Genomic DNA, 13,679 nt, shown 5'->3' on the forward strand with positions numbered 1-13,679 from the left:
TCTGCCTCAATCAGAAGCTTGTTCCCCACTGCTATCGCTCTCCTGAACCACTCATCACTACCACGTACGCTAAACTCTATTTTAAATCTGTGCTGCATTTAGCATTTACTCAAGGAATGTCATTGCCCACTGATGATGAAGTTTCCATCATCTTCAGACTTTGTCCTTCAAAGCTTTTGCAGAGTGGGAGAAACTTTTAACAATTTGTTTGTGAAAGAGATTTCTCGAGTCAGAAACATTGCTGAATGGGAGCAGCTCGGGATTAAGCCTTGTGCCATCAAGCGCAGTAACTCAGAAAACATCAGAAGCTGTTCTGCAGAACCATAAATGGGAAACTTCAAAATGTTGCTATTTTGTGGAACTGAGTGAATGATTGGTCATTGTTGTTACATTTGAGTACTTTAAAATAAAGTAACATCGTTTAGTTTATTTAGTTTAGTGTGGAAACAGGCCCTTCGGCCCACGCACATTACTATCCTACACACACTAGGGACTAGGGACAATTTACACATACACAATTTACACATACAACAAGCCAATTCAACTACAATCCTGTACGTCTTTGGAGGAAACTGAAGATCTCGGAGAAAACCCACACAGTCACGTACAAACTCCGTACAGACAGCACCCGTAGTCGGGATCGAACCCGTGTCTCTGGTGCTGCAAGGAATGTAAGGCAACAACTCTACCACTGTGCCACTGAGAGAACTGGTTCTTCTGCTGAAGTACGTTGTTAAAAATGAAGCAAAAATCACACTAAGGTATTTAGTGTCACGGGAACAATTGTTAATATTTGGGAAACAAGGGTTGGACGTGTCTGAAGAAGGGTCCAGTCAGAAGAAGAATCCATCTGAAGAAGGGTCCCTTCTTGAGACATCCTGAAACATCATTCATCCTTTTTCTCCAGAGATGCTGCCTGACCTGTTGAGTTCTGCCAGCACCTTGTGTCTATCCTTCGGATGTATCCTTCGAAAATGGACATGGTCCACCTTCCAGTCATGGTTTGTAAGGTCATTTTCATCATTGCCTTCATGGCCACATCATAGCATTAGATCCCTGCTGTTGCTTTGGAACGGGAAAAGCTTAACATAAATTTTGGCCAATTAAATCAGGCAAATAATAGCATTTTTGGAAATTTCCCTTTAAGCTGCTCCCAATTCAGTTTCTATTCAACTTTATCAAGTGAGTGTTTGAGAGAATTTACATTAAGTTTCAGGCCATTTTTCCCCAAAAACCAATGATGATTTAGTATATTTTCTAAATGTAATCACATGTATATAAGTATAGATTTATAACAATAAATGTTAGTGCCATGTGTGATGGTAGAGCAAGGGGGAAAAATCAACTGTTATACCGTAGGTGTGGTGGAAGGATTGTAACTCTAGATCATAATTTAGGAGCAATACATATTAATTACACGTAATGCATGTTCAAGTTGTTAAGTTTCCCCTTGTTGGCACAGCTGTCCACATCTACACACTGTATGCCACAAGGTGATGTACTTCCAGTCTGTGGCTCCTGGTTCCATAAATTGTGGCCATGAAGCTGATGAGACGATTGTGAATGAAATCACCATGGGTTCCCTCAGGCGGCGAGGAATTAAAACTCGGTGCCATCAGAGATATCAATTTCACTGCATTCGTGCGTCCTGCCTCCAGTAGTATACTCTGACTCGTTGCCCCCTTTTACAAGAGTGTCTATAGCATGGAACATACATAGATACTTAAAGTATTTTTTAGAAAAAGGAAGGTAAGGCAGATACTGTTGAACATAGAACATAGTACAACGGGAACAGGCCCTTCAGCCCACAATGACTATGCCGCACAGGCCAGCACAGTGGCGCATCATAGAGTTGCTGCCTCACAGCGCCAGAGACCCGAGTTCGATCCTGACTACAGGCGCTGTCTGTACGGAGTTTGTACGTTCTCCCCGTGACCTGCGTGGGTTTTCTCCGAGATCTTCTCCAAAGACGTCCAGGTTTGCAGATTAATTGGCTTGGTATAAATGTAAAATTGTCCCGAGTGTGTGGCATATTGTTAGCGTGCTGGTCGGTGCAGACTCGGTGGGCTGAAGGGCCTCCTTCTGCCCTGTAACTCTAAACAAAATAAAATGTTGTCATTGTCCAGCTGAGCAATATGAGGGGTTAAGAATGAATGTTGTGTGTGTTAGAAATCCTCATGTGTATCAAACACTTCCAGTGTACTAGACATAAATAAATGCTGCTTCTTCAACACAATATCTTTTCAAAGCATAGAATATACATGGAACATGGAACCCAAAGGGCAGTGAGTTGGTAGTGGAGGCAGATACAACAGTGACATTTAAGAGACTTTTGGATAGGCATATGGGTATGCAGCAAATGGGGGGATATGGTAGATAAGATATGGTTGGAAGGAACTACAAATGCTGGTTTACACCGACAAATAGATACAAAATACTGGAGTGACTCAGCGGGACGGGCTGCATCCCTGGATAGAAGGAATGGGTGATGTTTCGACGAGATCCTTCTACAGACCTGAAACGTCACCCATTCCTTCTATCCAGAGACGCTGCCTGTCCTGCTGAGTTACTCCAGCATTTTATGTCTATCTTTTAGAAAAGGTATGGTCTTGGTATCATGTTCGGCACAGACATTGTGGGCCAAAGGGCCTCTTCTTGTACTGTACTGTTCTATGTTCTATGAAACATCGAATATAGAACAGGGCAGCACAAGGGGATGCCCTTCCGCCCACAATGTCTGTGTTAGATAGGAATAGATCAGGCTCGTTATTGGGTTTTAAATAATGGAAGAAGTTCATGGAGAAAGAAGAATTGTGCATTTATACACTACATACAATAGTGACATTTCAGAGGATTTGGATATGCAGAAAATGGAGGGATATGGATTATGTGCAGGCAGATAGATTATTTTATCTAAGCATCATAGACATTGTGGGCTGAAGGGCCTGTTCCTGTGCTGTACTGTTCTATGTTCAACTGTATCTGCCTTACATTCCCTTCAGAGCTCCTAACAATACACCCGGCATTCTCCGTGAAGTCCCTAGCTGGACGAGTTTCCATTCATTGAGAATGTGCCATGACTTCAAAATATCAAGGAGACAATTGATTGAAGTGTAACAAAGAGTTTTATAGTTTTAACAAAAAGGTGTCAGACCAGAATTTAGTTTAGTTTAGAGACAGAGCATGGAAACAGGCCCTTTGGCCCATGAGCCAATGCCAACCAATGGTCACCTGGGCCAGAGTACACTCGTTCTATCCTACACACAGGGGACAATCTACAGTTGACCTACAAACCTGCACGTACAAACTCTGTACAGACAACACCTTAGGCAGGATCCAACCCGGGCCTCTGGCGCTGGGAGGCAGTAACTCTACTGCTGCACCACAGTGCTGCCCCAAAGTTGTTAAATCTGCTTCTCTCTCCACAGATGGAGTTGGACCTATTGATTGTTTTAGCATTCTTTATTCCAGTTTCTCAGCATCTGCAGATTTTTCATTCCCCCCCCCCCCCCCCCTGATTCTTCAGCATCACTGTGTTACTCTCACTGGGGGGGGGGGGGACAGGGAACAAAGCGTGGAGCAGGAAGGGGAGGGGTAGGAAGGGGGGCAGGGAGAGGCAGGAAAGAGTGGCGTTGGGAGTGGAGGGGCAGGGCAGGAAGCGGAGGACTGTGGTTTGGCGGGGAGGGATGGAGAGGAGGTTAGAAGGATAGGGTACCCGGTAGGATGGTGAGGGAAGAGATGGGGGAGGGGAGAGGCAGGAAGGGGATAATAATAATAATAATAATAATAATAATTATAATGGGCGCCTTTCAGACATAATCAAGGACACCTTACAGAGATTACAGGAATTTCAGACATCTCAAGGAGAATACATAGATAATAAATATAAACATACATCAGACACAAAAATAAAAACAGAATTCAGTCATCACAAAACAAAAATCAAAAACACAATGTGAAGAGAGAGCAGCGGCAGCTAAAGCGCGCCAGCGTCCACTCTCCCTTCACGGCAGCCATCTTGGACAAAGACTAACAGGATTAACTTACAGACAAAAAATCATCCCCCCACAATGGATACCACTGTGGGGGAAGGCACAATGTCCAGTCCCCAACCCCAAGTTCACCCCAAAGTCAGGCCTATTGAGGCCACCGCAATTGCCTCTACGGAGGCCCGATGTTCCTGGCCGTTCTCACCGGGTGGTCTTGCCCCGGCGTCGGGAGAGTCCTCACAGCGGCTGGGCCACCTGGAACGGCCGCTATCTAGCTGGAGACCGCGGCTTCCGAAGCCGACAAGGCCGCGCCGGTTTGGAGCTCCCAGGCTCCCGATGTTGAAATCGGCGCCGCCCGCTCCGCACCGCAGACCCGCAGCCCGGAGGTGTTGAACTCGGCGGTCTCAGCTCACCGGAGCTCCAGCGCGTCGATCCAGCGCGGCAACCCAGGCAAGGCATCGCCCGCTCCGCTTCGCGATGGCGCTCCAGCGCTGTGCCGCCACCGAGGCCGAGGTGCTGGGCGGTCCCCGCCAGGAAACGGCGCTCCACGCCCGCTGGTAGGCCACGAGGACGGGTCGACGGGGCAGCCCGGAGAAAAAGCTGCCTCACCGACCAGGTAGGGATTAAAAAGTTCATATCTCCTACGGACAAAAAACAGGACTCACTAAAAAAACTTCTAAAAAATAGTGACTTAAAACGGAAGCTAGCAGCTGTTCCCCAAGATGGCTCCTCCTCCTTGGGGGGAGGAGAGCAATGGGGTGTTGAGGTTAGGGGTGGGGAGTTGAAGGATGGGAGGTGAGGGGTTGGGAGAGGGAGATGTGGGGTGTGGTTGGGACAGGAGGGGTGGGAGTTGATAGTAGGGGTTATGAGGTAAACGCTGGGGAGAAGAGGGGCGGGGAGGTGAGGGGTCAGGAGATAAGGGAGGGGTTGAGAAGGGGAGGTGAGGGACAGGGAGAATGTTGGCAGCCGGAGAGACACTGTCACTTCACAAAACTGGTTGCACAAGATGTGATTAAATATCCAGTCATTTCTCTTCCTTTAAATCTATTTACCAACCTCAGCTGTATCTTGGTGCCTCGTGGAACCAACAAGCTTCCACTGGGAACTGGGGTCTTGTACTTTGGGAACTGGGATCTTGTACTTTGCATAACTTGATGTACTAAGGGATCTTGGGGTCCAAGTTCATAACTCGCTGAAATCAGCAACACAAGTAGAGAGAGCAGTAAAGAAGGCATGTGGTATGCTAGCCTTCATCGGTTGGGCCATTGAAAATAAGAGTGAGGAAGTCAGATTTATAGGAGCGTGGTTAGGCTGTATGTGGAGTATTGTGTGCAGTTCTGGTCACCCCAATGCAGGAAGAATGTGGAGGTTTTAGAAAGGATGCAGAGAATTCTTACAAGAATGATGCCTGGATTAGGGGATATTGACCACACGGACCCTATCCGCATTCTCCAGAGATGCTGCCTGGCCAGCTGAGTTACTCCAGCACTCTGTGACTTTATCTGGGAGTGATGTAGCGTTGATCCCACATGCATTGATCCTCACTCCTGGAGTGGGTTATTCTGGATGTTTCCTGCCATGGTTTGTATCACTTCCCCTGACACGTGGCCTGGCCTCACACAGAGCCGCCATCTCACCTTGTACCTCACGTGAGCTTGTCCAACCTTCTCTCTCTGGATCCTCTCCCTGCAGCTGCATGTTTGTGCTTCCTGAGTGGCTTGGGGACTGTGTGAATATGTGTGTGTGTGTGTCTCTATTTGTGTGAATGTGATGAAGTGGGGGTGAGTGGGAGTGCATGTGTCTGAGCGTGTCTCTATTTGTGTGAGTGTGTGTGTGTCTATGTGAGTGTGTCCATGTGAGTGTGTGTGTGTCTGATTGTGCGTGTGTGAGTGTGTGCGCGTCTTTATGCTTGTGTGAGTGTGTCTGTGTGAGTGTGTATGTGCGTGTCTGTGTGCAAGTGAGTGTGTGTGAGTGTGTCTGTGTGAGTGTGTGTGTGTGTATATGAGTGTCTGTGTGCAAGTGAGTGTGTGTGAGTGTGTCTGTGTGAGTGTGTATGTGTGTGTGAGTGTGTGTGTGTGTGTCTGTGTGAGTGTGTATGTGAGTGTCTGTGTGTGCAAGTGAGTGTGTCTGTGTGAGTGTCAATTTCCCCCCACATCCCAAAGACGTGCAGGTTTGAAGGTTAATTAGCCCTCTGTAAATTGCCCCTAGTGTGTAGAGAGCAGAAGAGAAAGTGGGATAACATAGTACTAATGGATGATCGATGGTCAGTATGGACACAGTGGGCTGAAGGGCCAGTTTCTGCTCTTAAACCCAGGAATTGCCTTCACAGCTCCTGTGCCTTACCAACACACAGAACTCCTCATATAATTATTTAGCAATGAATATCCTTATTAGAGGGTCCCTTATAGTAAAGATCCAAAATGAACATTCCTATTTCTGGAGGTATAAATCCCCCACCGTGTTGCTCAGACATTCAGCACCATTTCATCAGCGGCTGCCCAAATTTCTCATCGTAACTTGTGACTCTGTGTCAGAAGCTCAGCCACCTGTAATGTTATCTGTTTCTCCCTCCACAGAAGCTGACTGTTCAGCTGCACTTTTCCAACATTTTCTCTACCAATTTGAGATGTCATCTTTAGCAGAATTCTGTGTATGTGCATAGATTTATGGTAATGGTTTTAACCGTTACATCATAAAAGTGGGTGAGTATTGGTGTAGGAAGGAACTGCAGATGCTGGTATATACACAAAGTGCTGGAGTAACTCAGTGGGTCAGGCAGCATCTCTGGAGAAAAAGGATGGTTGATGTTTCTGGTTGGGACCCTTCTTAAATTGTGAAGAGGGGTCCTGACCTGAAACGTCACCTATCTAAGTTCTCCAGAGATGCTGCCTGGCCCACTGAGTTCCTCCAGCACTTTGAGTCCATCTTGAGTGAGTATTAGTCTGATATCATTGAACAGATCAAGATGATGGTAGATTACTTACCATTGCCTTTCTGGTGAGACAATTGATGCAATGGAGATGGACTGTGTTGTCCACTGTGTAGTTCCTGTAGAGAGCTGGGGACAGGTTTGATGGGCTAAATGGCCTCTTCCTGCAGCCAATTTTCATATTTCTAGATGCCCTTGCAGTTAAATGAATATCATTCCCTTGCCATGGGAAAGTTGTTGCAGTGCCTGGTAAATAGACAGATCGTTGGTTTGAGAATCTGTTGCCATTCTTTTATCAAACATCTCACCCAAGATCAAACATAGAAGTTTACACCATGTTTGAAGCTTATTTATCTCACTGGGACCAGAAATGTTAGTCTACCATTCTCTACCATTCCTTCATTGTCTGCTTTAAGATTTCTCCCACCTCTCCCCTCTTAGTTTAGTCATCATAACCTCCCTATACCCTTTTACATCTTCAATATGTTCATCAAAGCCCTCACTGTTACCTCCTGTACTGTGTCCCCTAGATTAGTTTAACTTGGCATCATGTTCGGCACAGACATTGTGGGCCGAAGGGCCTGTTCCTGTGCAGTACTGTTATAACCATATAACCATAACCATATAACAATTACAGCACGGAAACAGGCCATCTCGACCCTTCTAGTCCGTGCCGAACACATAATCTCCCCTAGTCCCATATACCTGCGCTCAGACCATAACCCTCCATTCCCTTCCCATCCATATAACTATCCAATTTATTTTTAAATGATAAAAACGAACTTGCCTCCACATTCACTGGAAGCTCATTCCACACAGCCACCACTCTCTGAGTAAAGACGTTTCCCCTCATGTTACCCCTAAACTTCAGTCCCTTAATTCTCATGTCATGTCCCCTTGTTTGAATCTTCCCTACTCTCAGTGGGAAAAGCTTTTCCACGTCAACTCTGTCTATCCCTCTCATCATTTTAAAAACCTCTATCAAGTCCCCCCCTTAACCTTCTGCGCTCCAAAGAATAAAGTTCTATGTTCTATGTCTTATATTATTTGGTAGCCTTTGCTTCAGATTCATTCCTGGTCCCATTAATTCTTCCTCACTGGTTCATTCTACATCCTGTGTTTTGTTATGATATTGTGCGGAATTGTTAGCCGTTGTTTTATCATTTCCATTTATTTTAAATGGTGCATTTTCCAGGCTGCAATCAATAAACCACTCACTTCACACTTGTCCAACCGATGGGTTAGAACCAATTGCTCACAAGAAGTGCAGGTGCATGTACAGTGCCTTAAGATCTTTAGAGAATATTTATTTCCGTTTTATTTGAAGAACCATCTCATTATGTGCGTGCTCTGTCTGTTCTAAATACTTGTAATTTGTAACTTAAAATATCCTTGAAGAATTTTACTCTATTAGTCAATACTCTACACTCAATCGGAATTGCTACATCTAGTTATTTTGGTGTGTGATGCTTAAAATGAAAAAATAAACAATATATATGAATGAGAAATAATTTTAGGAGATATACAGTCACTTTATTGCAGATTTTTCCTGCTTTTAAATATAAAACATCCCAGGAGATCAAAGTATATTTATTGATGCTCTCTGTAGCAACACTCTGCCTCAGTTTCCATGTGGATGAATGACTCACCTGAAACTAATTCATATTTTGATATAACAAAGGAATATTTTCAGGGGATGCATAGGCATAATCAAACACAAAGGTTCTAAGACATCAAAGCTGGCTGGATTTGAATTGCAGCAAAGCTTGTTATGTTCATTTGTGTATTATCTGAGCGTTTGGCTGTGCAGATTGGTTGCTGGGAACAGAGAGAGAGAGAGAGAGAGAGAGAGAGAGAGAGAGGGGGGAGAGGGAGAGAGAGAAGGGGGAGGGAGAGACAGAGACAGTGTCAGTGTGTGTGCTTCCACTTGTAAGGAACGGCTGCTGAAGGTGTGGCTTGTCGACTCCCAGCTCATCCTCTCTCTCTCTCTCTCTGCCTGTGTGTGTGTGTGTGTGTCAGTACCTGGCGCTGGCTGTGAAGTTGAAGATTTTGAGCAGTGCTGGCTGGATGATGCTTGAATCGGGGCAGATGTCCTCCAGTAGCCGGACCGTGGGATCACTACTTCAGGTCACAGGCCTTTGTGCTGAACAGCCGACAGCTGATGTTGATGATGAGTTCTAGGCATCTCTCTGACTGGATCCATTACAGGTAACGGGCATGTGCTTCTCTTCCCCACAATCAATGCTTGTTGTCCACATTAAACAGTAATATGGCTTCATCTGGATTGCCGTTTGAGAGTGTGGCTTCTATCTTGCATCTATCTAAGCCGTGCAAGCCCAGTGTGATCTCATCTCGCTGTTGCTTTGTACTCCGTTAAACAATGATCTCAAGCTGTTCCCTTCAGCTCCGACTGTCTGTCTGTCTATGCCGGTGAAATCAACCAGAAATGGGTTTAATGAGCGTCCTTTCCCAGGGGGAAGACATTGCCCCCTTAGCAAAGTGGTTGCCTCTAACGGTGGCCACTGCTTATTTATAACAAAACCGAACACGGTTTTTGTTTTATTTGCGGTAGAATTGAGGGAAATGTGAAGAGCCATGTGTCATTGTCATCAGTGTGATGTCATGAGCAGGCGACAATATCATGCATTGAGCTGGAGCTTGTGTCTTTTCATCACTTCATTCGCTTCATTGTTTGCAGGAGTTAATTTTTCATTCATTACAAACATTAACTGGTGTTTTTTTCGTGGCTCTGCTGTCTGCTGGTTTAGTTCAGCAAAAGTCCAGCCCTGTAGGATGTTTGCACGTTTAAAACTGGTTCCTGAGCGAGTGTACCACTGCACAGTTCTATTTGTATGTGCACTATTCATATAAACCTTTACAGTTGTGTTTCCGAAACATCGATTAGATTTTTGGAAACTTTCAATCTATTGTTGTTTTAAATAAAACTTGCTTTTCTGAAAGTATCGTGGCTTCAGTTGGCACAGCCCTGCAAGGAGGTGGTGTGTCTAAAGCTGCAGCATCGGTTTGCAAGACTGACTTGCAGATTTCCAGGGACATCCGTCCTCTGGCCAGTGCAAGCCTGGTCTGACTCCTTGCTGCAGCGGGCAGGAGCGGTGATCGGCCAGGTTTCAGCAGACCTGCTCCAGGGGGGAGATGTCTTATTGCCTCTGGTCCTCCCTGTGCAAGTGTGGGGCCCTGTGGTCAGCACCTTCACATCTCCGCTGGACCGTTGCCTGGTGAACCCCATGGCCATGGCAGCGAGGCACTCTCATCGCCTATTCTGGCCGAGACCTGGCTCCTTCCTCAGTGCCTGAGAGTCAGAGAGCAGCGACATGACCTCTGGATGTAGTCCCAGAGAGGGCCAGGTGAGAGTGAGTGTGAGTGTGAATGTGAATGTGAGTGTGAGTGTGTGTTTGAGTATATGTGTGAGAGTGTGTGACTGAGTGAGAGTATGTGTGAGTGTGTGTGTGTGTGAGAGTGAGTGTGTGTGTGTGTGTGTGTGTGTGTGAGTGAGTGTGTGTGTGTGTGTGTGTGTGTGTGTGTGTGTGTGTGTGTGTGAGAGTGAGTGTGTGTGTGTGTGTGTGTGTGTGTGTGTGTGTGTGTGTGAGTGTGTGTGTGTGTGTGTGTGTGAGTGTGAGTGTGTGTGTGTGTGTGTGTGTGTGAGTGTGAGTGTGTGTGTGTGAGAGTGTGAGTGTGTGTGTGTGTGAGTGAGTGTGTGTGTGAGTGAGTGTGTGTGTGTGTGTGAGTGAGTGTGTGTGTGTGTGTGTGTGTGTGTGTGTGTGTGTGTGTGTGTGTGTGTGTGTGTGTGTGTGTGAGTGAGTGTGTGTGAGTGTGTGAGAGTGAGTGTGTGTGAGTGAGAGTGTGAGTGTGTGTGTTTGAGTATATGTGTGAGAGTGTGTGTGAGTGAGAGTATGTGTGAGTGTGTGAATGAGAGTGTGTGTGTGTTTGAGTGTATGTGTGAGAGTGAGTGTGTGAGTGAGTGTGTGTGAGTGAGTGTGTGAGTGAGAATGTGAGTGTGTGTTAGTGAGAGTGTGTGTGTGAGAGCGTACGTTTGAAAATCTGTTAGCGTGAAAGTGTGTGTGCGTGAGTGTGAGAGAGTGTGCGTGAGTGTGAGAATGGGTGAGTGTGAGAATGTGTGTTTGAGTATGAGCGTGAGTGTGTGCATAAGTGTATGTGCATGGGCGTGTGAGTGAGAGTGTATGCATGAGGGTGGGAGTGTGTGTTTGAGAGTGTGTGTGTGCATGAGAGTGTGTGTTTGTGCAAATGTGCATGTATGAGAGTGTGTATGTAAATGCGTGTTCGTGTGTGCGACTGAATGTGAGTGTGTGTGTTCATGTGTGTGTATGTGACTGTACATATGTGAGTGTGTGTCTGTGCGTGTGGACTTTATTTGTTGAAGCCATTCGTTTCCATTCGTTGATACTAATGTTGGGAGCCTGACCTGTCCATTGCAATTATCAGTAAAACGCATTGTTCTTCAAAAGACTGACCAGCGATGAGTCCTGCATAAATTCAGCCAATTACCCATCATCTGACCTGTGGAAGTGAAGGATTTGAACATTCTTATTAAAAGGTTGAAGCTGTTTATCTCTCCCCTCCTTCCAGTATCGCTAAATTGATTTGGACCATTGCCTTTTGTAGTGAGTGATTAATTCAAAGCTCTCTCGTGTCCCCGTGGAGCAGTGCCGGATTTAGATGAAGAGAGGCACTTGTGAGGCCCCCAACGACCGGGCAGTCATGGCGGCCAAATCTCCCACAATTCAAAGCGAGGGAGAAAGTGCCCAGCGCCGACCAGTTGCCGTTGCAGTGCGCATGCGCAGGGCGGCTGATGACGTGCTGGCCGTGGTTGTGCGCGTGTGCAAGGCGGCCTGACCTGCCGTGCCGGCGGATGAGGAGCGAGCGGAGCCCGGCGGCCCGGACACGGATAGCGGGGGGGAGATGGAGAGAGAGAGAGATAGAGAGGGGGGCCGCCCAGAGTTGAACGGTAGGTGTCCTGCCTTGGCCGGAGGCCCCCCTAGACCTCGAGGCCCATCAATTTTTTCGGGGGGCCCCCTAGAAAGTGGGGGCCCTAAGCTATAGCTTGTTTAGCTTATACGTAAATCCGGCACTGTCGTGGAGTGCAGGCTTCATTCATTGTCACCAAAATAGAAATAACAACAGTCTGACTCAGGCAAGATACTGAGTAAAGATAAGGCTGCAAACATTCAGACTGAACATTCACAACTCTGCACCCACCTGTTAAATTCACCGGATTATTGAGTTCCCACTGTAGAGTAATTGAGGCCAAATAAATAGAATGGGTCAGAATTCTGTCCATTACAATTATGTACAGAATGCACGGTATTACAGAATATTCACAGTCAGCCTCTCCAATGTTCATGTGGAACGAGTCCTTTGAAGAATGAGGAAACAAGGAACTGCAGATGCTGTGCACAAAAAACAGGACACAAAGTGCTGGAGTACCATTGGCGGTCACTCAGCGGGTCAGGAGGACGTTTTAGGTCTTCAGACTCAACAAGTTCTGTGATGGGCTTTTCGAAGTTACATTTCTGATTGAGATGTTCTGTGATTTTACTAAGTCTGTCCCATGATGTGAAGTTGCTGCCTCTGCCTCCCACACCCCTTCCCTCGCTGTCTCCACATCTGTAACGCTAATCATATTGGCAACTGAGGTCCTGGATTCAAAGGACATGGGATGTGGGAGGGTCAGGTTTAAACTCACTCGTAAAACTCACCTTGAAATAACTGGAGCCGCGGCCAACATCTATGGGACAGGCTGGCAGCTGCTCGGCCTTGAAGGCCCAACCCAAAGACGTGGGAATGACGGCCTCATGATCCGCCCCCGTGGGCCGACTGTACAAAGGGCCTGACCACAGGGAGTGACAACACCATGCTCTGACAGCAAGGCCCAACCCAGGCTGACAGCCTGCCCTTGGGCACGGGGCCTGACAGAGAGGCCTGACCAGGCCCGACCGGGCCAACAGCTTGACCTCAGGGAATACCCGACAGCACAGCCTGACAGCAAGGCCCGACCCAGGCTGACAGCCTGCCCTAGGGCAACGGGGCCTGACAGAGAGGCCTGACCCAGGCCCGACTGGGCCGACAGCTTGACCTCAGGGAATACTCGACAGCACAGCCTGACAGCCTGGCCCTCCACAGCGCCCAACAGTGAAGCCTGGCCCTGACCTGAAGCACCACTTCCCCAGGAGGTGACAGATGCAGTGGACTGCAAAGTCAGAAACAACAAGGTCTCAAGTTCCCCCTTCCTTAGCACGGTGCATCTGACTTGAAACATCATCTATTCTTTTTCTCCAGAGATGCTGCCTGATCCACTGATAGGCTTTGTGTCTATCCTTGGTATAAACCAGCATCTGCAGTTCCTTCCTACGCATGATGCCTGTATTTTTTGGGTTGTTGGCAACCAGATTATTTGAGGACTGGAGATGTGTTCAGTGAGCAGCCTGGGTATTAGCAGCACCGCAGGCCAGTAACGGGCTGAGTCTAAGTGGAAGGTTGCTGCTGGAAATCACATCCATCAACTGGCAGCGATGATCTGCTGCGGATAAAACAACATCTACTCTTTTATTCAGGTGAGACTAGGTTTTGATGTTAAAGATGTAACCTTCCAAATGTGTACTTGTTACCAAAGTCGAGCTGTCAAAAGGAAATCCATTTTCAAAAGGTTTCTTGTGATGTTTCTTCAAAAGTAATAAAATATTGAATTGCAAACACAGATTAAGATATCACAACGTACAGAAGGT

The 13,679-nt window shown here is 46.8% G+C and overlaps 1 protein-coding gene across 3 annotated transcripts in view; it reads left to right on the forward strand.

Moving 5' to 3' along the window:
* tub (TUB bipartite transcription factor) overlaps positions 1 to 13,679 on the forward strand; it is a 197,572-nt gene that overhangs the window by 122,598 nt on the left and 61,295 nt on the right. Inside the window, exon 1 of one of the 3 annotated variants that reach the window (XM_055649897.1) lies at positions 8,854 to 9,126. The exons of the other annotated variants lie outside the window; for them this stretch is intronic. Coding sequence (XP_055505872.1) covers positions 9,080 to 9,126 — 47 coding nt within the window. The 5' untranslated portion in view covers positions 8,854 to 9,079. Of the gene's footprint in view, positions 1 to 8,853; positions 9,127 to 13,679 lie in introns of those variants that run through there. 3 annotated transcript variants of the gene reach the window in all.

Source organism: Leucoraja erinacea, chromosome 18 (genome assembly GCF_028641065.1).
Source record: "Leucoraja erinacea ecotype New England chromosome 18, Leri_hhj_1, whole genome shotgun sequence".
In the NCBI taxonomy this organism is placed as follows: domain Eukaryota; kingdom Metazoa; phylum Chordata; class Chondrichthyes; order Rajiformes; family Rajidae; genus Leucoraja; species Leucoraja erinaceus.